The 23,956-nt window shown below is 34.3% G+C and overlaps 2 protein-coding genes across 9 annotated transcripts in view; one reads left to right on the top strand and one right to left on the bottom strand.

Annotated features, from left to right (window-relative positions):
* The window catches only part of LOC144970584 (CCAAT/enhancer-binding protein zeta-like), a 36,581-nt gene extending 21,521 nt beyond the window's left edge, over nt 1–15,060 (bottom strand). The window contains exons 1-6 of one of the 5 annotated variants that reach the window (XM_078910389.1): nt 14,960–15,060; nt 6,397–6,492; nt 4,641–5,096; nt 3,517–3,619; nt 1,760–1,948; nt 1,366–1,430 (exon numbers count right to left, since the gene is read on the bottom strand). In XM_078910389.1, coding sequence (XP_078766515.1) covers nt 1,366–1,430; nt 1,760–1,948; nt 3,517–3,619; nt 4,641–5,096; nt 6,397–6,441 — 858 coding nt within the window. In that variant the 5' untranslated portion in view covers nt 6,442–6,492; nt 14,960–15,060. Of the gene's footprint in view, nt 1–1,365; nt 1,431–1,759; nt 1,949–3,516; nt 3,620–4,640; nt 5,097–6,396; nt 6,493–9,387; nt 9,549–11,013; nt 11,151–14,959 lie in introns of those variants that run through there. The other 4 variants (XM_078910371.1, XM_078910380.1, XM_078910362.1 and 1 more) reach the window with 4 other exon arrangements.
* Nucleotides 9,908–22,561, top strand: LOC144970607 (acyl-CoA:lysophosphatidylglycerol acyltransferase 1-like). Of its 4 annotated transcripts, none has more exons than XM_078910438.1 (5): nt 9,908–10,276; nt 16,331–16,545; nt 18,053–18,189; nt 19,106–19,278; nt 19,802–22,561. In XM_078910438.1, the coding sequence occupies exons 2-5, from the start codon at nt 16,417–16,419 to the stop codon at nt 20,242–20,244; spliced, it is 882 nt and encodes a 293-aa protein (XP_078766564.1). In that variant the 5' UTR covers nt 9,908–10,276; nt 16,331–16,416; the 3' UTR covers nt 20,245–22,561. The 4 variants fall into 4 exon arrangements, with proteins under 4 accessions (XP_078766564.1, XP_078766554.1, XP_078766535.1 ...); XM_078910428.1 differs by having other exon boundaries at nt 9,933–10,276; nt 19,055–19,278; XM_078910409.1 differs by lacking the exon at nt 9,908–10,276 and adding an exon at nt 11,049–11,265 and having other exon boundaries at nt 19,055–19,278.
* Nucleotides 22,562–23,956: the final 1,395 nt, after the last annotated feature.

Genomic DNA, 23,956 nt, shown 5'->3' on the forward strand with positions numbered 1-23,956 from the left:
AAGTGTAAAACAAGTATCTGGTTATTAACAGTATTGTCTCTGTTGAAAGAAAAAATGTAATATTGGTTTACAGATGTCATGTCTTATCCTACATGTTCTGTCAAGTGTTGTTATTAGGGACTCCTTGTAAGTTCATTGGATATGGCGCTTTATAAATATTCAAATTTTAATATTGACAAAAAAAGACGTCACTAACAGCTATTCACATATTAGAGACAAAACAGAAGCTTGAGCTGAACAGTTATACACAATGATCAATTTAACAACTTTCTACAAAAACTGAAAAAAATTAAAACAGACGGTTGCATGTAGGTCATCCCCAAAAAGCCTGAAATTCAATTCTAACAAATTCAAAAATGCCTGAAACTTATTTTGAAATGTGACCAATTGCATCAAAATGGTATTATGTTGAGATGATCTAGATCCCAGAAATATCTTAAAATCCATTTCGAAAAGCCGGATATCCGGATTAAGCCGGAAACCTTGCATACATGAAAACAGGGGTCCCAATAATTCAATGGTAGAACAGTTGCTTCCTAAGAAAAGGGACTGACATTGATCCCAAGTGCAGTTCGTTTTGACTGACCCCCCCCCCCCCTGCCTCCTCTCTCTCTCTCTCTCTCTCTCTCTCTCTCTCTTTCCTGCCAGTAGTTATTGGGTTGTTTGGGTCTATCAGAACTGGTTGAAAATATTTAGCAATAGACCAGCGGCAAATCCAAAAGGTAACAAGAGCAATAAGTATTGTCTTTTTAATGCTACAGAAATTGAAATCAACTCCTTCTCCAAGAGATAATCTATAGCTCTAAAGGATTAATATTTAAATACCAATAAATAAAATTTTTTAATTATCTTTATTCGCTGCTTCTGAAAATTTTTGGTTTTGTCTGAACATAGTAATAACCCAAGCATTAACTGCAACAAGTGCTACAAAAATAGTTAGAGAAAAGAGACTTGCTCATTGTCATACAGAGAGGCAGAAGAATCTAATTTGGTTAGTAACTTCCAGGTACGAAGCAGGGAACATATATGTGTACCATGCTGTCATTAAGTCATATTAAATGAAAACTAAGAAATCGGAATAAATATCCAATATTCCTTCTTCTAATGCTAATAGACATCATACATCAACAAATTTTTTTTTAATATGAGAAGTGGTAGTGGTAGTAATAGTAGTAGCAGTAGTAGAAGTCGAAGAAAATGATGATGATAATGATGATGACAACGATGATGATGAAGAAGAAGAAAAATCAAAATCAAAATTCTACATCTAGAAAAAGAAAAAAATACAATCATAAAAATGCTGGAAATGAATAAATGATTATATTTTAAATAATGAAAAAGTTAAATATCTGATAAAATTCTCACCTGATAAAAATTATAGAGCTTTCGATCAGGCAAAAGGCCAGTCATGAATAAATCTGTCAGTGTGTCTGGGAGAGATGAAGAAAAAAAAAGATGATGAAAAATGTAAATGTCAAGGCAAAAAAGGAAAAAAAGATGATCACACACACATACACAAAACTATAAGAAACTAGACAGTCACACTAATTTTCTTTTCTCCACATATCCAGCCCTTACTTTAACTTTGATTTCCTAGTATAATACTTCAATAATGCAAATATACTGAATCTATAAATACTAATTGATGGACTAAAGAAAGATAAAAAAAGGCATAATTTTACAAACCACATAGGTAAAGGTAAACAAAATTTTATCATCATAAATCTATAAACAATTGGAAATTTTCTGATTCTCTTACCTACAGCCATTAAGGCCTCCCTCCGACCTTTTTTGCTTGCCATCGATAGAAGGGTATCAATGCTAGTGATGTTGTGCACTGGGGACTCTCGTATAATGAGGGTTAGGGCTGCAACCTTGTCTGACAGTGTACCAGAAACCAGCACAGTCTTCACCCACCGAGCCTCTGATCCTTTTGCATTTTCTTTTTCTGGAATTAGAGAACAATTTTAGGGAAAGCTTATCAAATTTTGCAGGGTGCTTAGCGCTCAGCTGGAAAAAGTTCTCCCCACACAAGCAATCCACCACATGTGCATTATAGATTTTCTTGAGCCATCTCTCCTCGCCATCCCTTCCCCCTCTGTCCAACCAGCTGTGATTGAGTAGCTGCATCTGTTAGATCTGGCAGAAAGTACTTTGCAATTGACTAGCGTCCTATCAAAGGGTAGTAAACAATTGTTAATATTTGTTTTAATGCTGTAGAAACTGGGTAACTCAGACTGAGCTGAAAGAAAAATACAAGAAAAGTTACCCCCCCCCCCCCCAAAAAAAAAAAAAATCAGCCTCCTCAACTTTTCTTTCAGCTTTGCCTGGCACTGTGTTATACACATTTTTCAATTTTTTTATATCTTACAACAGTGCCTGATCCCGAAACTGCCATTTTAAAAAAATAATCAAATCTTCAATGGTAAACTTAGGTAGGACCCAATCATGGAGTTATCCATGGAAGATCATGTTAAAAAAATATGCCAATGTTGTAACTATCACATTAGAAACATTGGAAGAATCAGACATTATATTGATGAAGATATTACAAAGATGCTTGTTTATTCGTTTATTACTATCAGATTAGATTATTGCAATGTCCTTCTCATTTGCTGTCAAAGTAGATTAATTCATCAACTACAAAAAATTCAAAATAAAGCGGTTAGACTTATAAAATTAACGAAAAAAAGAGATCCTATAACACCAGTTCTCCAGGAATTGCACTGGCTTGTGCTATGTTTTTAGATGTCTGGATGGATTGGCACCTAAATATTTGCAGGAACTGATTAAATAGTATGAACCCACTCGAAATTTAAGATCATCTCCGTCCCAACTTCTAAAAGTTACCACCTCAAAATCCACTTTCGGTGAAAAAGCTTTTTCATTCATAGCTCCACGCCTATGGAACGCACTTAGTCCTCGGACAAAGTCCTGTGAAAATTTATCATCTTTCAGGAAATGTCTGAAGACTGAGTTGTTCCGTGAGGCTTATTTTTCATGAAATGGATGTTGCTTAGATTGTTTTTGTATGCAAGCTTATTATGAATCATGTAGTGTCGTGATTTTCAATTTTGTTGTTTTTAAACATTTTTATTTTTATTATGTAAAGCGTCGCAGAGCACGATTAACGTGGATGTTTAGGCGCTATATAAATTCATTATTTACTATTTACTATTACTAAATTCATTATTTACTAAAAGCAGCCAAAGCTCTGAAGTCGGTAGACTAGGAAATAAAAAGGGCCCTAAGTGACTCAGTTGACTTCCAGGAAACCATTAAACATACCTCAAGACATCAGATAGTATACGCATATCTAATGATGATTCCCACATCAAGATAAAAAAAAAAAAAGAAGAAGAAGAAGAAGAAGAAGAAGAAGAAGAAGAAGAAGAAGAAGAAGAAGAAGAAGAAGAAGAAGAAGAAGAAGAAGAAGAAGAAGAAGAATATTATAGATATAGATATATGCTATACTAACGAAAAATCAGTCTTTCAAAGAACTGCAATAACACTCACGCTTTGCATAGCGGGCACAGTCTTCTTTTAAAAGACGTTCAGCAAGGCTTTCAGCTTCTTTGACCAAATCGTCCTCTGGACCAATGTTTGACACGGTTTGTATCTGAAAAGAAGTAAAATTTAAAAAAGCGTCTCCCTAATATTAAAGACTTTTAAACATTCTTCAACCCTGTAAGGAAAAATCTACAAAGGTACCTATAGCGACCACTAAATGAGAACTATGAAATTCCAAAATATCTAATAGACAATAATAGGGGCTGGGGGCACGCTATAACCACCACCCCCCCCCCCCCCCCCCACTTCCTTCCTCCATTTCACCCAGAAAAAGGTATTAAAATATGATTCAAAGTAAGGCATTGCAGGCGACATTTAGGCTTATCAAATGCATCAAATAGTCAATTAGGTCGGCATCCTTCCGTCTCAAGAGACGATGGTTTGCGCCCTGTATGGCTTTGGTCTCATCAGTCTTGTTGAGAGCAGCGACGGTCGATAGTCAATATTATTCCCTTTATTATGTAACACTCAAGATTCATCACAAAAACTACTGCTTACGCTGCTATCATTTTATCATCATAATATTATGCAGTATAATACCTAACAAATTGATGATGATGATGGTAGATGTGGTAGTAGTGATGGATGTTGTTATGGTGATGGTAGAGTTATTAGTGGTGATAGTGATGATGATGATTTTGATTATGTGGTTGTGGTGATGTTGTCACTGATGGTGGTAACGCTGACCATGATAAAGGTATTGTAGTGGCAATGGAAGTGATACTGAAGGTATCAAAAATGAAAGTACTTTTAATTTGTTTCAGACAAAATTTCTGGGAAGTTCACCCAGCAGGGATTGGGTCCATTAGATCTGGTAGAAAGTACTTTGCGACAAAGAAACATCCTATCCAAATGGTAGCAAGCAATTGCTATTGTCCATTTAATGCTATAGAAACCGTGATTAACTCCGGCATCATGCCTCTGAAAAACTACTTACAATTTCTGGGTTTCAAAATTGGAAAATAGCAGGTGTGAAGCAGGGCCTTAATTCATTTCAGAGGCAAACCGATAAATAGAAAGAAATTCACACCTAAGAAAAACAAAAGATGATTTTTTTAAAAATCACAAACCTGCTCATCTCTCCATAACTCCCCTTGTTTCAACAGCAGGAATGACCGACTTTTATTCGTCTTCAGGTAGGACATGGCAGTTTCCAGTGCTTTGAGACGAGGCTTTTCGTTACTTTGTCTGCTTTCCCCTATTGAATCTTTCTTGACAGATGATTTCTTTTTCTGCTTTTTCAACTTCTTGTCATCATCTATTTCATCTTTTACCAATACGTTTTTATTCTTTTTCCCTTCTTGGTTTTCTTTTATCTTTTTCTTTGTCATTTGATCAATCTGTCCATCATGTGTGTTTGATGATTCTTTGTCAGCTTTGAACTTGTTTTTATTCTTTTTTTCCTTTTTCTTGACTTTTTCCTCTTTTATCTCAACTTCTTCTTCAAAAGTTTTTTTGGACTCCTCCATATCTGTTGAAAAAGGTCGATGCTTGCTTATTCCTATTTTGTTCAAAAATCCAGATATCTGTGCAATGAAAATAAACATTCAATATGCAGTAGTTTGTTTCAATTGTTGCAACATAAAGTAAAGATTGTTTTGGAAATCAATAATTCATGACTTTTTAAAGACAACCAAGATAAATTATTATTTTGGATTTCAATTAGTGGTCTAAACTCGTATATTAATGGGATGAAAGTTGGGAGCCAATCAATTTCCCTGAACATCCCCCCCCCCCCCCCCCCCCCCCCCCCCCAATGTTAAGTGATTCAAAGCAGGGCAATTTAGCAACACAGGTTATTTTGTTATTTCTCCCAGTTGATCCCCTGTGACAGAAGCCCCCCACCCCCCCCCCCCCCCAAAAAAAAAAACAGTGCAAATTGCAAATTTAGGAGAAAAAAATATCAAAATCTACGGATACTCCAGGACAACTTTCACCTCAGATTGAATTCATTCATAAAGAATAGGGCCCAAAATCGTTGAACGAAAAGAACCATTGAGTCACAAGCTACGGGAGAAATTTCCATTCTATATTGATTAGGGATTTTTTATTTTGGACCTCTATCCATCAGCAAAGATTGAATGGCTGCGGATATTGAATCGGACAAAAAGTACTTTATTAAAGGCTTGCGCCCTATTCAAAGGGTACAGAGTAATTCAAACTGACAGAGAGACTGGGATAAACTCAGAGATGCCAACCTTAAGAATCAAAGATGTGTAATTTGGGAGAAAACAATATATGTAATAGTATAGTAGTAGTAGAAAATGTATGAACATTTTCATTACCAACCAATGTTCATTTTTTTCAGACCACGGAACTGCTCTACCGACCAAAATCCGACTTTCCGACTTTGGTGGACATCTTGGATAGGAAGAGACTAGATAATGCCTTAATAGAGTGACACCTAACACAACACTGATATAGCTCCAATATTTTGGTAATCGTAAAAATACAGCCACTCAGCATTAAAAAGGAAACCATCTGTATGTCTTGTTTTTTTCTGCATCTGACATTTAAAAAAAAAACAAAATAAAAGTGGCATTCAAATTTTTTAAAATTTATTATAAATAGACATAATTAAATATCTCAACAAGTCAGGTGGATCTGTAGCTTAATGGTTAAGTGTTTTGACTCTGGACTGGAAGGTATATTTACAAAAATTGGTACAATCAGGGTGAACATTTCTGAGTGACACCTAGGTAACACTTGGCATTGCTATAATAGAGCAACACCTAACGCCTGCCAACATGATAGGACCAATCGCTGACATTAATTTTAATTTGTATGAGCTTTGGCTGAAATTTACAAATTGAAACACTCGCATACCTCTGAGCCATCTATATAATGACCATCATCATCATCAAAGTCCATATCACACTCCCCATCTTCATCCTCAACATTCAGAAGTAGCTCATCATCTTCCTGTGGGAAAATAAAATAAAACAATAAAAATGAAAACATTCAAATATGGGGAGGCCTTCCGAAAGCTCCTCATGCTAAGGGAAACAACCAAATTATTCCCCCAACTAACCCTAAGAAAAAATAAAACCCAGTACCTTTAACTAACCCTAATAGGAAAAACAAACACCCTAGCACCTTTACTAAGACTTTATAACCCTATAGAATAGAAAAAAAAAAAAAAAACTAACCTAGGATTGCAGTCCACTACCTTTCAATACTTCAAAAAACAAAATGGCAGTGGAGAACCAAAACAATGGTCATATTATTAAATTTTAAACTTTCACTAATCTATCAAGGTTTGAATATATAAACGCCTGACAAAGATCCATTGTAAAAATACAAATTGAAAGAGATGCTAAACCAAGGAGCTTTCAGAAAGGATCCCCAAAATATAGAACAGCAAGGCTTTTATGCATGTGATCCGTGAACGGATTCCTCCATCTCGTTCACGATAGGAAAAATATAGGAAATAGTACAGAAAATTCTCCACTGAAGACGGCATTCTCCATATATGTAGAGGACATATATGGGCGGTTAAAATGCTCTACAAGCACATCGGGAATAGTCCTGGTATGTTTGTCCGGTAATAAAAACATGGTGCACCTCCATTGGAGGTGTACAAAAACGGACCGTTTTTAAGCACCTCAGTTGGCGGTGATGGTTAATTAATGAAAATGTTATTGCATATGTCCATGAGGTTTAAATAGCTTTAAATTGTAGTTTTGCACATTGCTTAGTGATTACCGATGTACATTTATACAATGATAATAAATTAAAGAATAATCACAATAATTTTCAAAAATCAAAGGTAAAAAGAAACATAGCACACAAATACTGATCTCAAATAAATAAATAAATAAATAATGTGAAATTGAATGTAATCTCCAATTCAATTACAAAAACAGATCAAATGAACGTTACGGGTTTCCCCTTTATCAACAAAACAGGATGAATGAAACACCACAGATGAATGAGATGTGGTAGTAGCGTAGTTAAGATGAATCGAGCTTCGAGCAGCAACATTTACATCAAATAAATAAAGAATTTTAGAAAATTAAAATCGAAGTTTTTTTTAAACATGATAAAAAATTTTGGAATAAGAAAAAAAAAAAAGAAGAAAAAAACAAAAACAAAAATGATTTCTTTCTCAATAAAGTAAACTTAAAAAAAAAAATGTCCGTAACGGGAATCAAACTCAGTCCTTTCAAAGTTAAAGTCTGACAGTTTGTCCACTGCGCTACGGACCCACCTAACTATTCATCACTTTTAATAAGGTCTTTCTAAAACATTATTTTACCTTCAATGTAACTTCTATTTTCTGGTTCTATATTTCGATTTTTAAGTTTATTATCATCTTTATATAAATTTATTAAAAAAGACATCCTACAAATGTCACAATTTAACTTTTTCCACGTCCAAATACAGAAAAACAATATTGCTAATGAAATTGGGTGGAATGTGCATGCGTGACGGGGGTGCATAAAAACGATCCGTTAAGATACACCGTCACAAGGTGCATAAAAACACTACGTAAAAACATAATCAACACTTGACTAATTTCAATCCACAATCCATTATTCGTTTAGAAGGGCTTCCAAAAAGGAGGAAAGATCATTTTTATATCCGGGTGACGTCACAAACTCACAGGAAGAATAACACACAACAGTGAATGGAACTCACAAGGACACCCAAACATGAAAACAATTCACACTAGCAACTAATAGCCAAAAACGACAACAAACATTGAAACACAACTAGAGAGGTGGGCCGGTGTTACCAATACTTAGCTTCTATACCAGGATAAATCATTCGTTTGGACCGAAAAATAAATAAAAAACTTACCGCTTACCGTCAAAAGCAGTTTAGATTTGAAGATGCATTTGTTTTCTATCAAAAAACATTCGGTAATCGACAATCCTTGATGAATTTCAAAAGTTGTGTTGAAATTATATCCTAATTGTTTTCATGATTAATTCCTCGCGAAATCGTGTGGGTATCGTTTCTGTTATCAAGGTACCGCCTAGCCAGGCAGGGTTGCCAGATCATTTTTGAGTAAGAGACCAAACTAGCTATAGCAAGAGGCCAGATTCCTCGGCATGAGCCCAAATACCACCAAACCCACCTTAGCCTCGCGAAAACTCTTTAGATTTGTTAAACAATTTAGATAGGATAAGGAAAATTCGTATATATAGAAGCATTAGCAAATGCAATCTGTGGCGTTAGCACGTGTTGCATTTAGATATTTAGATTGCCAAATAAAATGTTTTACCGGTACCAGAGTAAAACGATATAACGGGGAAAGTCGGAGGAAGCCAAAATGTTGGTTACAGGAGGCCAAGTGGCCAAACCAAATTTTGGGAGGCCAAATGGCTTGGGAAAAGGCCAAATTTCTCAAATTTGGCCACCAGGAGGCCAAACTAGCAACCCTGGCCCCAGGTTTTTAAAAAAGTTTATTGGGAAAAAGATACGGAACAAAGTATCCATAGATAGGTATGCAATTTGGTGCATTAGTGCAGTAAAAAGGCCTTTTTTTCTTTTATTCAATAAACTTGACTGCTGGTGGACCCTATTCAATGGCACTGTCCATTTTGCGTCGGAGGAGGGTTACTCCGCATAACTTCTCTATAATGTTAAGAAAATTCTCAGTAATCGTTGAGAGTGATTCAACTGAACTGTGTCACTGCAAAAGCAACACAATATCAACAAGCTAGTAATAATTTTTAATAAAAGTAGACCTATAGTTTGAGTCGAGTAGAGCGAAATTTAGAAAGTGAAAGGAAAGAGTGAAAGAGGCAAAAAGTAGATAGTGACTTTGACTGGAATGTAAAGACACGAGTATCTTATAACGCCGCCAACCTCTGTTTTTAACACAGATGTGTCTGTTTTAATTTTTCTGTCAGTGGGATCAGCAGCTTTAGTTTTATGTTTCTTTTTATTATTTTGATCTGATCCTCGTGTGGTCTGGGGGGCCATTTTCAATGTAAATATCCTGCAAGCTAAACATAGAGATTGAATAAGTAATGCAGTCAACGCAGTATTTAACACTAGGTATTAAGTTTTTCGCACTTTATGCGACTTGGCGACTCGCGAACTTGTAATGAGCTTTTATATAGCGCAAAATCAACTAAATGTGCTCAAAGCGCTTTACAAGGAGTCCCTAGCCAACAGCAACACTTAACATTAAAATGTAGAACGAGACATGACGCCTGTTAAGCGATATTGCATTTTTTTTTCGGACAGAGACAACGCTGTTAACGGCCAGGTTCTCATTTTACTTTACGAAATGGAAAATATCCGTGTGTATGAGACGAAGATAAAAAAGAGTTCTTACAGTTCTTCGTTCCTGGGGTCATTCAATCTCTACATAATAATTTTTGGGGTCAAGTGAAATTTTGAACATTGACCATGGCATGATAATTGGAAATATTGGTGATCTTTATTTAGGTCATCATGTCGCAACAAATATAACGCATGTCTTACTGACAGGGCTCACTATCAGTCAAGATTGTTCAGGATATCATCCCTTGGCCCTTGATTATTATTTTAGTTGGTTTTTGTAGTATCTATCAGATAGTCGTCAGTTTATCTTCTAATCATAATCCGTGTGATTGTGATTGAAAGACTGGACTTGATAATTTACAAGTTTGATTTCATTAACGGTCATTTACCCAGTTCGATTGTTGTGATGGACAGCAAATTATATGTGGCTGATTGACCTCCAGTGTGATCGTCAGAATTTGTGAAGGTTAGGAATAATACTATTGAATTGCAATTCATTCATTATGTTTAGACGGTCAAGTTGGTTCGACTAATAATCATAATCTGCTTATTGTGGCAATGTTTAATCGGGTACAGGTTAAAAGAAAAAGCGGCGTGGTTTTGATCATTGCCATTGCATTGTGAGTTGGAGTGGGGCAAGAAGAACAAACATTTACGTGAAAAAAATGTGGATGGACAAGAAATATTAATCATGATTAGTGTCTTATCGTCCACCCTAGTTTTATATAATATTCTTTTCATCTTTTTATTATATCATGCATGTATCAGTTTTATTCACTGAATAATTATCTACCAACAATACCTACCAAACAAGGTGAAACAAACTAAAATTTAAAGAAAAGTTTAAATGAAGATTGAAGTTTCATTTTTTGATGTATTAATAATTTATTGAAATTTAGTTGTGTTTGTGTGGCGATATGTTTGCACCTCTACACATAAATGTATGTTTGAATATATTCATAAATTAATTACTACTTAGTAATATTGTCTATTGTTCTCATGCAATGTTCAATGTTCATATTTTTAGTTTTTTTCCCCTTTTTAATTGCTTAGACTTAGAACCTGTATAAACAAATAAGATATGGCACCAGCTATAAGTAAAAGCAATTTATTATTATAATTACGGTTAGATATTTAAAACGCATTTTTTAAAAACAAAATGCATTTTAATTTCAGATTGGTTTCAACAATTGTACTACTCACTTGTTTGAATCTATCAACACAAAGAAACTATAACAATGGCTCCCTCCATGAAAGATATTGCATATTATGCCCTACGCCTTGCTTTTTTTATAGTCAGCAACATCTACTGTCTTGTAGGCTATATGGTGGGTATGTCCTTGCTTACCCCACTCAGACTCTGGGCACCACGAATATATTGGAGAATTGAACACGAGATCTTTTATTGGCTAGAGACAGTTTGTGTGTCTTGGATAACATCTGCCGGTTATCAAGGTGATAAGAGCTTACTTAAAGTGTGACCCACTATCTCAAAGCATTATGTCGGGATGAACTAGGTACTGACACTTAAACTTTTAGCGACAGATATGAAACCTGGGGTTAATTTTTTATTCAATTCTTTATGAGGGAAATTCCATGAAAATGTCAACCAAAGGGGTGTTTTACAAATTCTTAAGAACATATTAAAATTTGGTACCAATTTGTTGGAAAATCATTCAGGATTATGAATATAAGGATATTTCATGCATATTCGCGGTACAGGATGCTTATTGTAGCTTTATGTAAGGGTATCCCCTATTTGAAGAACAAAAAGAATATTTTCTCAATATTATAAATTTTGAAACTTCTACAAAATTATAGCCACCTTTGCTGTTGTTTATTGATATTAAAACAATTATAAGTATCAGGAACCTATATAAACATTCAAATTTACGATTTTAATGAAATGTTGTCCTCATCGGTCGTTTTAATGACCTTGGGAAATTGTATGTCAGTCAGTTACCATTAAAACAGTATTTTTTCATCTATGAAAGATGTGATTGTTGTACAGACTCACTATTTCAGATTTTCTGTTCTTACATGAATGGCTTTAGCACTGTAAGATAATTTTTCAAGAAATTTATCATATAAGGTACTTTTGTTGGGTAACGGACTGACATTTTTTAGGGTAACGGACTGACAGTAACAGACTGACTAATTCTATTTTAATTCAAAGACAATATATAAAAGTTGTTTTTTAAGTCTCAGGAGTAATGTCCACTCCAATGTGTTTAACTGATCAGGCAGCCATTTTATAAACATTTGGATCCATCAACATCAAGCCTGCTATTTTGCAATAGGTAAGTTGAATCTTTTAAAGCTTGTGAATCTTTTGATCACTTGAAGATTTTTGCTATGTTTGAATTGAGGGAAAAACACTGTTTTTTGATCTATAATATCCTTATGACAATGGAGCCAGTAGTAGTCTTCTGTTAAAGGGGCAAGAAGCCCTGGGAGAAAAAAAAAGAAATCAAACATTTAAATTAATGTGAAAAACTTTTGAGTCACTGAGGCTTTAAATGTAGTGGGTCAGCAAGCTGTTTAGCTGTGTATAATGTCAATATTTTAGTTGTTACAAAGTAATGTCATATAAGTTAAAAATGAGTTTTATTTTCTTAGTTTTGCTATATTATTTTTAAGAAAAGAAGATTTGCTTTTTATTCCGATTTGACTTTCATAGCTTATGATGTAATTTCGCTCAATTTTCTTTATTCACAGGTTCAAAATGCCTACTCTATCCATGATTCAAATTATCAAGAAAGACTGAAAACTGATGAGCATTACATTGTTTAGGAAAAAGATAAGCAACAAAAGCAGGAGTCTCAAAGAAAACGAAAGTGATTGTAAAGGACGCTTAAAAGAAATAACAGGATTTTTTCAAGCAAAATGGAAAAAAAAAGAGAAAAGCCGATCAATCTACAACTCCAAAAGAAAGTAAACCAAGCAAACCTAAATCCACATCTGCCTCACATTTCAGCACAGGAAAGTAAAATACTGAATTCAACTTTGAGGGTCTACAATCCTCCCAAAAATTAAAAAAAAAATTAAACTATGCCTGTACTGCTAAGGGCATACAATACATCAACCAATGGTTTTTTAAATATTTTAATCATGGAAATGGGCTTTCAAGATGAAATAAGATAATTTGATCGAAAATTTCTATTTGGACAAGAAGTACTCTTGGCAAGCACCAAGGGAAAAAGATTTCATAATTGTGAGAGATGAAAAAAGAGAAAGGACGAAAATTCCAAAAAGTTTCGTGTTAGAAGCCCTGAAAAAGAGGTTGTTGATTGTTAGTGAATTTCATCCAGGAATCAAAATTGGCTTAAGTTTATTTTGCTCCCTCAGAATCTCAGAATGTACTTCTAAGAGAAATCCCACAATCTGCATAAGAAAATTGTAACAATCATGGATAAAATGGTCCAAATGAAATTTTTGAAGATCTTTCTCAGATCTTATAACTGGCTTTTTGGTCAAGTGCAGATGAGGAAGAGATTGACTGCCAATACTATCGACCAGTTTGCAGTGACGGTCATGGCCTATTGACAATTCCTAAGCTTGAGGAATCGAGATGAAATACAGAATAAAAATTAAGCTTCAAAAATAAGTACCAAAAGAATGTTAAACATTCCCCAGTTTTAAAGTCCTTTCTTATCTACATTTTTTTTTTTTTTTTGGATAATTTAATTTCATAGTTGAAATAAAGTTCCCGTTTGACTGTGACAGAATAGATTTCAACTCCACGAATCATTATTTCATTATTTAATTTTTTCAAAAGCAAAGTTGGGATTGAGGTAATCAGATGTCACCCATCGAGTTATTCATCATGCCCAATGTAGCTTGACATCCATATAAGGAAGGGTATTGGTTTGATCAATCACACTGGGTATTCAATGTTGATAATAATTACATAATTTGTTCTTTGCTCTGGATTTTATGTAGTAACCGTTATTCTGAGTAATAAGATTCAGAGGTGTCAGTCCGTTACTATCCATTTGTCAGTCCGTTACCGACACTTTTTCAAAAACTGCAGATTCAAATTTTGGACAATCTTTTAAATATTGCTAGTGGGTTGTAGAACAACATCTCGTGGTTACTATAAAAGAACTTATTTGTTACTGGAAGGCTTAACTTCAGAAAGTTTGATCCATCTACATATAAAATTGAAAAAGATGGATTTTCTGATGTCAGTCCGTTACCAACATTATAATGTCAAAAAAATTCAAGTTGATTAAGATTCATCTTTATACTTTTGATATATGATAAGGGCGGACATGATACATGTCCATGGGAAATATTAGCTCCATACAATGAATACATTGCATTTCAGAGCACGAAATGTATGCATTTTTGGTCTGATTTGTCAGTCCGTTACCCGTGGAATTTCCCATGAAGATGACTATCCATAATGTGTTAAAGTTATAGTTGCACAAGCGTTAATTAACTTTTCATTCACCTGAATTGTTTTAGAGCCCATTGACATCTTATGTGTTCATTGTCATGAACATGACAATGAACACATAAGATGTCAATGGGCTCTAAAACGATTAAGGTGAATGAGAAGTTAAATAACTCTGTGTAACTATAACTTAAGTACAGTACAACCCCTCGATAACGACATTGCCCGGGACTGGAAAATCATGTCGTTCTCCAGGAGTGTTATTTCGGGGTTTTCAATATGGTGGAAAAATGGGGCATGGTGAGACTCTTGAAGACACGTCCCAACAACGTTAGAATGTGTATTTCACCTGTTTACAAAGGGATTACCAGTTACGCTTTCACTCCAGTGTCTATTGTCATTGTTTTGATTGTAAACAGTGCTCGAATGCCATTTAACAACTAAGAATAAATTTAAATCCAGTGCCAATATGATAAAACCGCACAAGAAAACAGATACACACATCTAGTTTTGATTTTAATTAACTGCTGATGACTTTTTTAAGCACACCAAAATTTACATGTATATATATTTATTAGTAGATCCACATCTTCCGATATTAAAAACAAAACAAACAACAATCAAAAAATGAAAATTAAACAAATGAAAACACAAACAAACAGGTATTAACCACAATATCAAATTTGGACTGATGTTTAGAAAAATATATGATTTTTCAAATTAAAATAATAAAGTGAAAGAGGCTCTTACTGACTTACTGTTTTCCCGGGTACTTTAAACTTTAACATATTATAAAACCATAAATATCCATAATCGTCCCCCCATTGCCTGATATCAGTTAACCCTCCACTGACCTCAGACAGGTAGCTAACAGGGAAGGTTAATGGACCCTTGAGAGTTCCATCCACTGATAAACTTCTTTTGCTGTGGTTCCATATGAACTAACGTTGATTACACGCAGTGTAGTAAAGTTTGTGTTCTGACTGGTCGGTAACAAAGCAATGTAGGGGAAAAAACAGTGTTTTATTATTGCGATGGTCGGGTATCAAGTGCATGAGTATCAACTGCTGATTATTGTATAACAATGTCACTAAACAGGGGTTTTACTAAAATGCATGTCGCTATTTTGGTTTTTAAAATTACTAATAATATATAGCAAATGAATTGGGACCAGAGGTCAATGTCGCTATCCAAGGGTTTTCGTTATTCAGGGGTGTCGTTATCCAGTGGTTGCACTCTACATTATAGATAGTCATCTACTATGGTAAAGAATGCATACAATTTCTTACATCTCCAAAGAACCACATTTTGCAATTCTCAATTCGCTTTTCAGGGTTTGATTCATCCGGACATAATACCATTTTGAGACTGGGTTGGGGGGTCACAAATGATCATGATAATTATTGACAACACATTGTACCATTTTCCTATTTCATGGGTCTCAAAATTTAATTTTGCAGATTTCTACTATTTCAAATCCTTTGGGGTTTTTTTCATTGTAAATAGGTAATTTCCATTTATTTTATTTTGTCTAGTTGCAAGGGCCTTATTCATATATGTTTGTTAGTTTTTTAATAATCTTTCCTATTTTATAGTGTCAATTGATGTAATGTGAATAATGATGATAATATATTTGATCTAATATGGGCATGTTTCTCCACTTTATTTCTTATAGAACATGTGCTCCTTCCTCCTTTTGGAAAATTGTGATTTGAGACCCCATAATGAATAAAAATATAGAATCCCGATTATGCATCCTAAAGGTTTTTTTTTTTTTTGTAGAATATATCTCGAAGAAAGACTAAGATAACCCAAACTTCAGCAGCAGTGCAGAGCCGCAAAGTGATCCATCGTGGCTAAATTTCTTGCTTAATGAAAAAATGAGATGCCAACAGTGGGGCTTGAACTATGCTCATATGGATCTGTCTATATAATGTTTGTCTTTTTAAAGTTACAAATGTGATGTTTAGCAAGGAAGCCAAAAGAAACGTGTTGGTCTTACCCAATACATTCTTAAGATTCATGCATTCTTTTAAAAAATTAGTGTCTTTTATCATTACATTTTATCCTGTTGGATATTTTAAAACCAGATTTATTGTTCTTTTCCTTTTTTCCACCAAGTTATTGAATGTGGTGATGACGTCAGCCACCTCCATGACAAGAACTGCCTCCTGTTGTCTAATCATCAGTCAACAGGGGATGTCCCAATGGTCATGCTGGCTCTCCACGGCAAGAAGATGACAGCCTCAAAACTTATGTGGGTCATTTTTGTACTGTACAAATGGACTAACTTTGGGCTGGTGTGTCAACACAGAGAGGACTTCTTTATTGATGTGGTTCGTTTCGATATCTAACTGTGTTTGATTTAGACTTAAAATGGGCATGGTTTTAAAAAAAAATATAGTAGGGTTTTTTTTTTATGGTTTTCTTTTTTTTTTTTTGGTTTTTTTTTTTTTTTTTTTTTGTCTTTTAATTTTGCTTTAAAAAAAATATTGTATGATGGAAAGTCTATGTTTAACTGAATTATATTTTTAATGGTCGCTTCAAGTACCCAACCAGTGTTAACCATGAGGTTTGCCTCAAACGGCATGGATCAGCACTGTTGCTTCCCTTCTTAACCAAAAAAAGTTGAGGGCACATTAATGTTCATCACTCAAAAAAAAAAATAGAAGTTATAAAATTGCTCTTCAGGGTTAAGACAGTAAACCATTAAAAAAAAATAAAAAGCAGCTGCCTATATATTAAATTTGAAATAGAGGTAGTGAATGAATATGGTTTCGAAGTCTCTATGGACGCTTGCCGTGAATGTGTGCGTCACTTCGAGGTTGTACCTCTTAGTATCTGTGACCCACTTTGTCAATCTAGTATTATGTAGGAGTGAATGGAGAAATTTAAGATTTAAGTCAAAATGGTCAGAATTTTGAAATGTTTGATTTATTTATTTTAGAAACGAGTCTCCTCACTCTCCTCAAGTCAAGTTTTAAACGTTAAGCTTGAAATTCTATTTTAAGCATGAGATCATCCTTGATATAATACTGTTTTGGGATGATTGATTGGTAACTCTTGACCATAAAAGTTGAAGAAGAAAAAAACTATGCTTATCCACAATGGCACCATTTTAGATACTGTTGCCGAGGCATTCCATGAAGGAATGTAGATAATCCATCAAACAAGATGTCTGATGTCAACAGGAATCACCCATGTTGTCCAAAGTGAGCAAATTGGGGCTTATTAATATTGTCCAAGGAAATAATATGAAATTGTCTGAAGTGGGGCTCGAACCCGAGACATTCTAGATCACAGTGGTCTTAACCACTCCCCCTCCCCCAATAAAAGTTGAAAGGGATGGTTTTAAATAAATCGTCTTTGAACAGAGATGCCACTTTTCCAGAATTCCGAAAATTAAGAAACGCCTGATTTAATTCCGGATCTGATTGATGCCCTGGCATGGCAAATTCAAAAGTAACTCTCCAGTATGCCTGTTAATGTGAATTGAAATCTTATTTATGCTACTGTTCACTAACATTTGTTTACTTTTTTTCTCCCTATGAGAAAATGTTCTGGAAATTTCTCATAACTGAAGTGGCATCTCTGTTTGAATTTTCTTACTCATTTTATGTCCATAGATATATTGTGATATGTAACTGATCAGCAGTTAAATGTTTTATCAGTCTGGCAATTTGTGAATGATCCAAATATCCAATCTTATGTTTTTTATATTTTAAATTGTTGACTAGAAGTAAAAGGAACAACCCAGTTAAAGATTAATATTCAGGTTTTAGTCACAGAAAAGTTTGGATTTTTTTTTTTTTAATGCCATAATATTGCTTGATATTCCATCAGGGAAAGACAAAACGAAATAATGAGATGGCTAAATTCAAACATCATCTGTTGGACTCTTACCTTAGACTAGGTAAAAAGTGGATCATGATATTTCCAGAGGGTGGGTTTTTGTGTCGGAATCAAGAATCTAGCATAAGGTACAGTGTAATAGGTATATATATATATATGATAAATCATAAATAAAAGAACTTTTATATAGTGTCATATCCACTAAACATGCTCAAAACGCTTTACAAGGGGTCCCTCGCCAACAGCAACACTTAACATGTAGGACGAGACATGACATGACACCTGTTTGGCGATATATTACAATTTTTTCCAACAGACAACAGTGTAAACAACTAGGTACCTGTTTTACACCTGAATACGGTGAGAGTCTTTTCTAAGGACTCAACTATACGCTGCTCAGAGCGGCTCAAACCCAGGACCTTTTGACCAGAAAGCGAGTGTTATATTACAAGATCACATAGCCGCACCAATTGCTAATTATATGTATCAAAATATAAATCCATTTTTGCCCTGTTTTTTTTTGGTCAAGGCAATCTCATATAAGTGTTTGGTTGGAATTCCCCATGGTGTGGGAGAGCATTGGCGCCCCTGGTGGTTGGAATTCCCCATGGTGTGGGATAACATTGGCGCCCCTGGGCCAGTGGATTCTTCATTGGCCTCACCGTCTCTTCATTGACCTTATATCATTTTATCTCTCCGATGTGGCTTTGTGTTCCTGTGATGCAATAGGACCATTTGAATTCACATGGGTTCTTGAGTCTATCACAGAAAAGGAAACAGTTAGATGGATATTTCTTTTCGGGGACAGTTATTTTTTTTTCCCCTCATAAACTATTTATCCATTGAATATTTATAATTCATTTGTATTCGTAGTATTGTTTTATCCTTTCTAAAAATAAAATGTCTCCTTTTCATCGACCACCTTGTTATGTAACTCTTAGTCAAATGTTTTTTTTGGGGGTTTAAAAAAAATTGTTTTTGTTCTCTGGACAGGTATGCTAAGAAAAATAATCTCCCTGATTTGAAACATGTTCTGTTGCCTAGAGTTGGAGCTGTCAAAGCAGTCATTGATACTGTTGGGGAACATTTCGATGAAGCAACAAAGGAAGTAAATAGTGATGAGACTGAGAATACAGAGTATTCCTTTGAGACACCATCAAGCAGCTCTTATCTGTCAATCCAGACCAGTTCAAGTGCTCCTATTTTACATAGCGATGGTAAGTATGATTACTCGAATGCAAAATGTAAGGATTGACTGTGAATAAACACAATTTGCTAAGTGTTTTGTTTAAGTGTCATAATTCAGTAACATTTCATTTGTAATTATGAATTACTTAGATTCTGTGTATTAATTTTTTATTCTATTTATTACTTTTTAAAACTTTTTTTTATCTGTCTGGCTCAGTGGCTAAACAGTATGGTGTCTTGTCTTGTCACAAAAGTGACAAATTGAGAAATTCTGATCCCTGCGTGTCCTTGGTACTTTAAACACATTACCCCACTCGACTCCGGTGTGAATGAGTACCTGGCTACAAGCAGTGACAGATATTGTAAGAGTGTTAGTACAAAAGGAATACCTAACAGGTGACTGGTACTGTTTGAAGTGATAAAAAATATAGTTCTATATTCATTGCTATGAGAATAAATGAAACATTGTGATGTGCATTGAGCATGGTAAATTTGTGTAAATGCTTTGTATAAATATTCGTATTTCTTCTATTTATTTTTACCCCTGTTCAGACCCTTCTCATCCTGTCAAATGGGTTTTAGACATGACAATAGCTTACAGGGATAAGAAACCATTGGAGCTTCTTGGTATGAGTATTGGCTTTGATCCTCGTAGAGATGTCCTGATACACTGGAGGAGTTACAGGGTCAAGGACATTCCGAGGGATGAGGAAGGACTCACTGCGTGGTTATACCAGCGATACATAGAGAAAGAAGAGATGCTAGATAATTATTACAAAGACAACAAAATTCCTCCGCCTTCTAGTGATTCCTCATTCCCTCCATTGCAGCCGAAATATTTCAAATTTGATATTTTATACCAAATTCTTGTGCATATGGCTCTTTTCACCTTGTGCTATCTACAATATGTTTTGATTTTAAAACCTGTCATGTCAATTGTTGTTGGTATTTTGAGTAATGTCTTTTCCTATGCTCAGGGAATTTGGCCATTATAGATGGAACAATGAGCATCTGTTTCCTTCCCGTTCTATCACACTGTCTCTTTTCATTAAATTTTTCCACAGACTTGTATAAAACTTAAAAAGATGAAACTTATATTAACTGTACTTGTTTGGGTTTTTTAAAATTCACTTTTGAAGAAATGTTTTATATTAAAAGAACTGTTGATTGATTGCCTTAACTTATTCCTTTTGTCTCACTTTTCTTGGGCTTTTGTAATTCAAGCACAACATATCTGTAGATTAAAAACCTTTTGACTATTTTGTTATCTTACTTTTACTGGTGCTGATACTGGTATGACCCAAAAGTGTTGCAAGGAATATAAAGCTTCTAAAACAAATATCTGTCAAAACTATGGACAGTAAAAAAAATATTAAACAAAAAATGACCTAAGTAATTAACACGGAACGTTTTGGGCTTAAACTCCCTTTTCAGCCAACAACAGTGATAGTAAAAAGTGTAATACCTACTTTAAATATATCACGAACGGAAAAATAGTCTCCCCACATCCTGTCAGGATAAATAATGACCTGAACTATTATTATTTGCTGGGGGTTTTTTTTACATTTGATGAAGAAGAGTTTTGACTTCGAAATATTCTGTGTTAGTGTTAAGTATCTTTACCTTTTTTTAAACTGATATATTCATATTTGTTCAATAATTAAAACAAATGCCGCTAGTAAATTAAGTGATTCAGACAATCCAAGTCAGATGTGTGTATTAGTCACATTTATTTTTAATGAAGTGCCTTACTAACCAAATGCCTTTTTAAAAAGAAAAAAAAAATTGTTTGATTCTTACATTTTGTTGTTGTTAATCTTAAATGAAAATGTGTGCTTCTTGTCAAAACACCGAATGTATTTATAATGCTCTCTTAATTTCTTTTAGTTTTGTTTTGTTATTTTTTAATTAGTCCTTTATGCATGACATAAAATTTGCTAAGATTTTGTCCTTTTAAGATTCACAGCCTTCCCAAATCCATTGCTTTGTTTTTATCTTTGAGTATTTGCCCAGCTGTTGATTTTCCATCCAAAATTCTGTGGATAGCCATCTTCGTTGTTGCCATTATATCTAACACTTTGTCTAAAGGTCATTTTTTGTAACGCTGGACATAGAAGACAATATTTTTTTTTTAAACTAAGAAAATATATAGTTTTCATCAGTTTCCCTGAGTTAAATAATGACAAAGAAGAGTCTAGTAGTTAAAGAATATATCAGGAATATTTTTCAAAAGCAAAGCTGCCAACACCTGTATTTTTAATTTTTTTTTTCGTTCAAGGATTACCCCGTTTGCATGTTTTTACTAGGGTTTTAAAAAATCCTGTGGTAGGCAGAGATGTCACTCTTGCTGTGCCTTCTCTCCCCTTATATCGTTTCTCCCTTTCCATGTTGCTCCCATCTTTTTTCAGGGTTGATATTCTTAGGTTTTTTTCTGGTCCTGGCAGGCATTCTTAACTGAGATTGAGGTAGTTGAATGTATAGTTACTTTTTTATTGTTTATGAGAGATGATGATATTTCTTTTACTTGTAGTAATCTTTTCTCTGCTTATAAAATATTATCACTTTTAGTTTTTATATACTATACTTTGTAAACACTTGAATGTATTCTTCATAGCGGGATGATTTGCTTATGCCTGGATTAGTCTTTTAGGAATTCTCAAAATAGGGACATTGATGTTCCATATTTGAACCAGTGCCATTTGCCTTACTTTTTCTTTAGTGCTTTTAACTTCAGATCTGTAACTTTTCCCCTATCATCGCTCTTTTAACTGGAGCTCAAATGATCGCTGTTACAAGCACCACAAAAATCCTAAAAACAGACATAGTGTCAAAATTGGTATAGTTGTTGATTTCTTGTAGACTTCTATTCCCCCTTTGAACTAGTCCCCCTTGTCTTACCTTTTCTTTGGTGGGTTTAAAATCAGATCTACAGATTTTCCCATCATTATTTTCTACGGGCGCTGAAATGACTTGAAAGTGTTGCCTTCCATAAAACCCCTAAACACATACAACTGAAAAAATTCCTGCCAGGATTTTAAAAATTCCTTTTTTAAAATTCCCATACTTTTATCACTTTGCAATTTAGTGATGTTTACACGTGGCTAATTTTAGAGTCCTGTATTGTTGATTACAGCTTATTCGTCCTAGATTTCATGAAAAAGGCTTTTAATTCTAACCATTTCTTTATTTTGATGTTCGAGTTTGATACTTGAACGATTTTAAGTTCTAATTTATATTCATTATTCTTATATTCATTTCTGTTGTGATTTGTGCGTGGACACTAAAAGGATTAAAATATTTAACAACAACAAACCTTGGGTCAACAAACGAGTTAAGTTATTTATAAATATGAAGAAAATCGCTCATATGAGTGGGGACAAAAACAAGCAGCACGAGGCAGAAAAACAATTAAAGAGGGTAATTTATGAAGAAAAACGTAAATATAAAGATAAAATGGAAACAAACCTTAAAAATTCAAATGCATCGCAGGCGTGGAGGATGATTAAAGAAATGGGTGGCGTTAACAACAAAAAGACAGATTTTAACAATGACACACATATGAACATCGAGGAATTAAATAAGTTTTACTGTCGATTCGACACCATTGACAACGTACTTTCAAAAATTAATATCATAACAAAAAATACGTCTCCTCCGCCAGAAATCGAAGAAGAGGCGGTCATCAATGTTCTTAAATTATGTAAAAAGAAAAAAGCACCAGGTCCAGATGGACTTAGTGGGGAACTCATTTCAAACTGTAACAACCAACTAGCTGTCCCTTTCTTGCCTATTTTCCAGTTTTACTGTCGATTCGACACCATTGACAACGTACTTTCAAAAATTAATCTCCGAATTTAAATACACTGAGCAAGTTAGTAAATTCAGCAAATGGTGTGCCGATAACTGTCTAGAGCTCAATGTAACAAAAACAAAGGAACAACTGTTTGATCACAGAAAAATAGGAAAAAGAGCAAGACAAATAACAAAAATTAACAATCAGGCGGTTGAAACTGTTGAAACGTTTAAATACCTTGGTGTAATTATAGATAACAGTCTAAGATTTGAATCGCACACCAACAATGTCATCAAAAAATGTAACCAGCGCTTGTATATACTCAGAAAATTAAGGTCTTTCAATGTGAACAGAAAGACCATGATACAAATCTACAAGTCATTAATATTGAGTATCGTTTCGTTTGGCATCACAACGTGGTATGGAAGCTGTGGAACAAAAGAAAAATCCAAACTACATAGAACCTCAGAGAGGCTTCAAAAATAATTAACACAGACCTTAGAAGCCTTGACACAACTTATATTAATGCAGTTGAGAAGAAATCTTTTAACATTATCAACGAAAAGAGGCATCCGCTGAACGAAAAATTCCAACTTCTGCGCTCTGGAAGACGGTATCTAGAAGCAAAATGTCGGACAAATCGACATAAGACAACCTTCATTCCAACCGCCATAAAATTAATTAACAAATCTTCTGTGGAAAAATGAGACAACCAATGAAAATAACGAGAAGCAGTGTCGTGAATCATCATCATCGACATTGCCGCCGTCGTTATCATCATCATCATCATCATCATCATCATCATCATCATCATCATCATCATCATCATCATCATCATCATTATCGTAGTCATCATCATCATCATCATCATCATCATCATCATCATCATCATCATCATCACAATCATTGCCATC

The sequence above is a fragment of the Berghia stephanieae genome, chromosome 1 (assembly GCF_034508935.2).
Source record: "Berghia stephanieae isolate SIO BIC M18660-M18661 chromosome 1, UCSD_Bste_1.3, whole genome shotgun sequence".
Lineage (NCBI taxonomy): Eukaryota > Metazoa > Mollusca > Gastropoda > Nudibranchia > Aeolidiidae > Berghia > Berghia stephanieae.

Bases quoted from the DNA above. Each gene is read 5' to 3' on its own strand.
- LOC144970607 (XM_078910409.1), top strand. From the start codon at position 11,049: ATGGCTCCCTCCATGAAAGATATTGCATATTATGCCCTACGCCTTGCT. The intron at 18,190-19,054 runs GTACAGTGTAAT...TTCTCTGGACAG, and splicing joins AATCAAGAATCTAGCATAAG to GTATGCTAAGAAAAATAATC. The intron at 19,279-19,801 runs GTAAGTATGATT...ACCCCTGTTCAG, and splicing joins TCCTATTTTACATAGCGATG to ACCCTTCTCATCCTGTCAAA.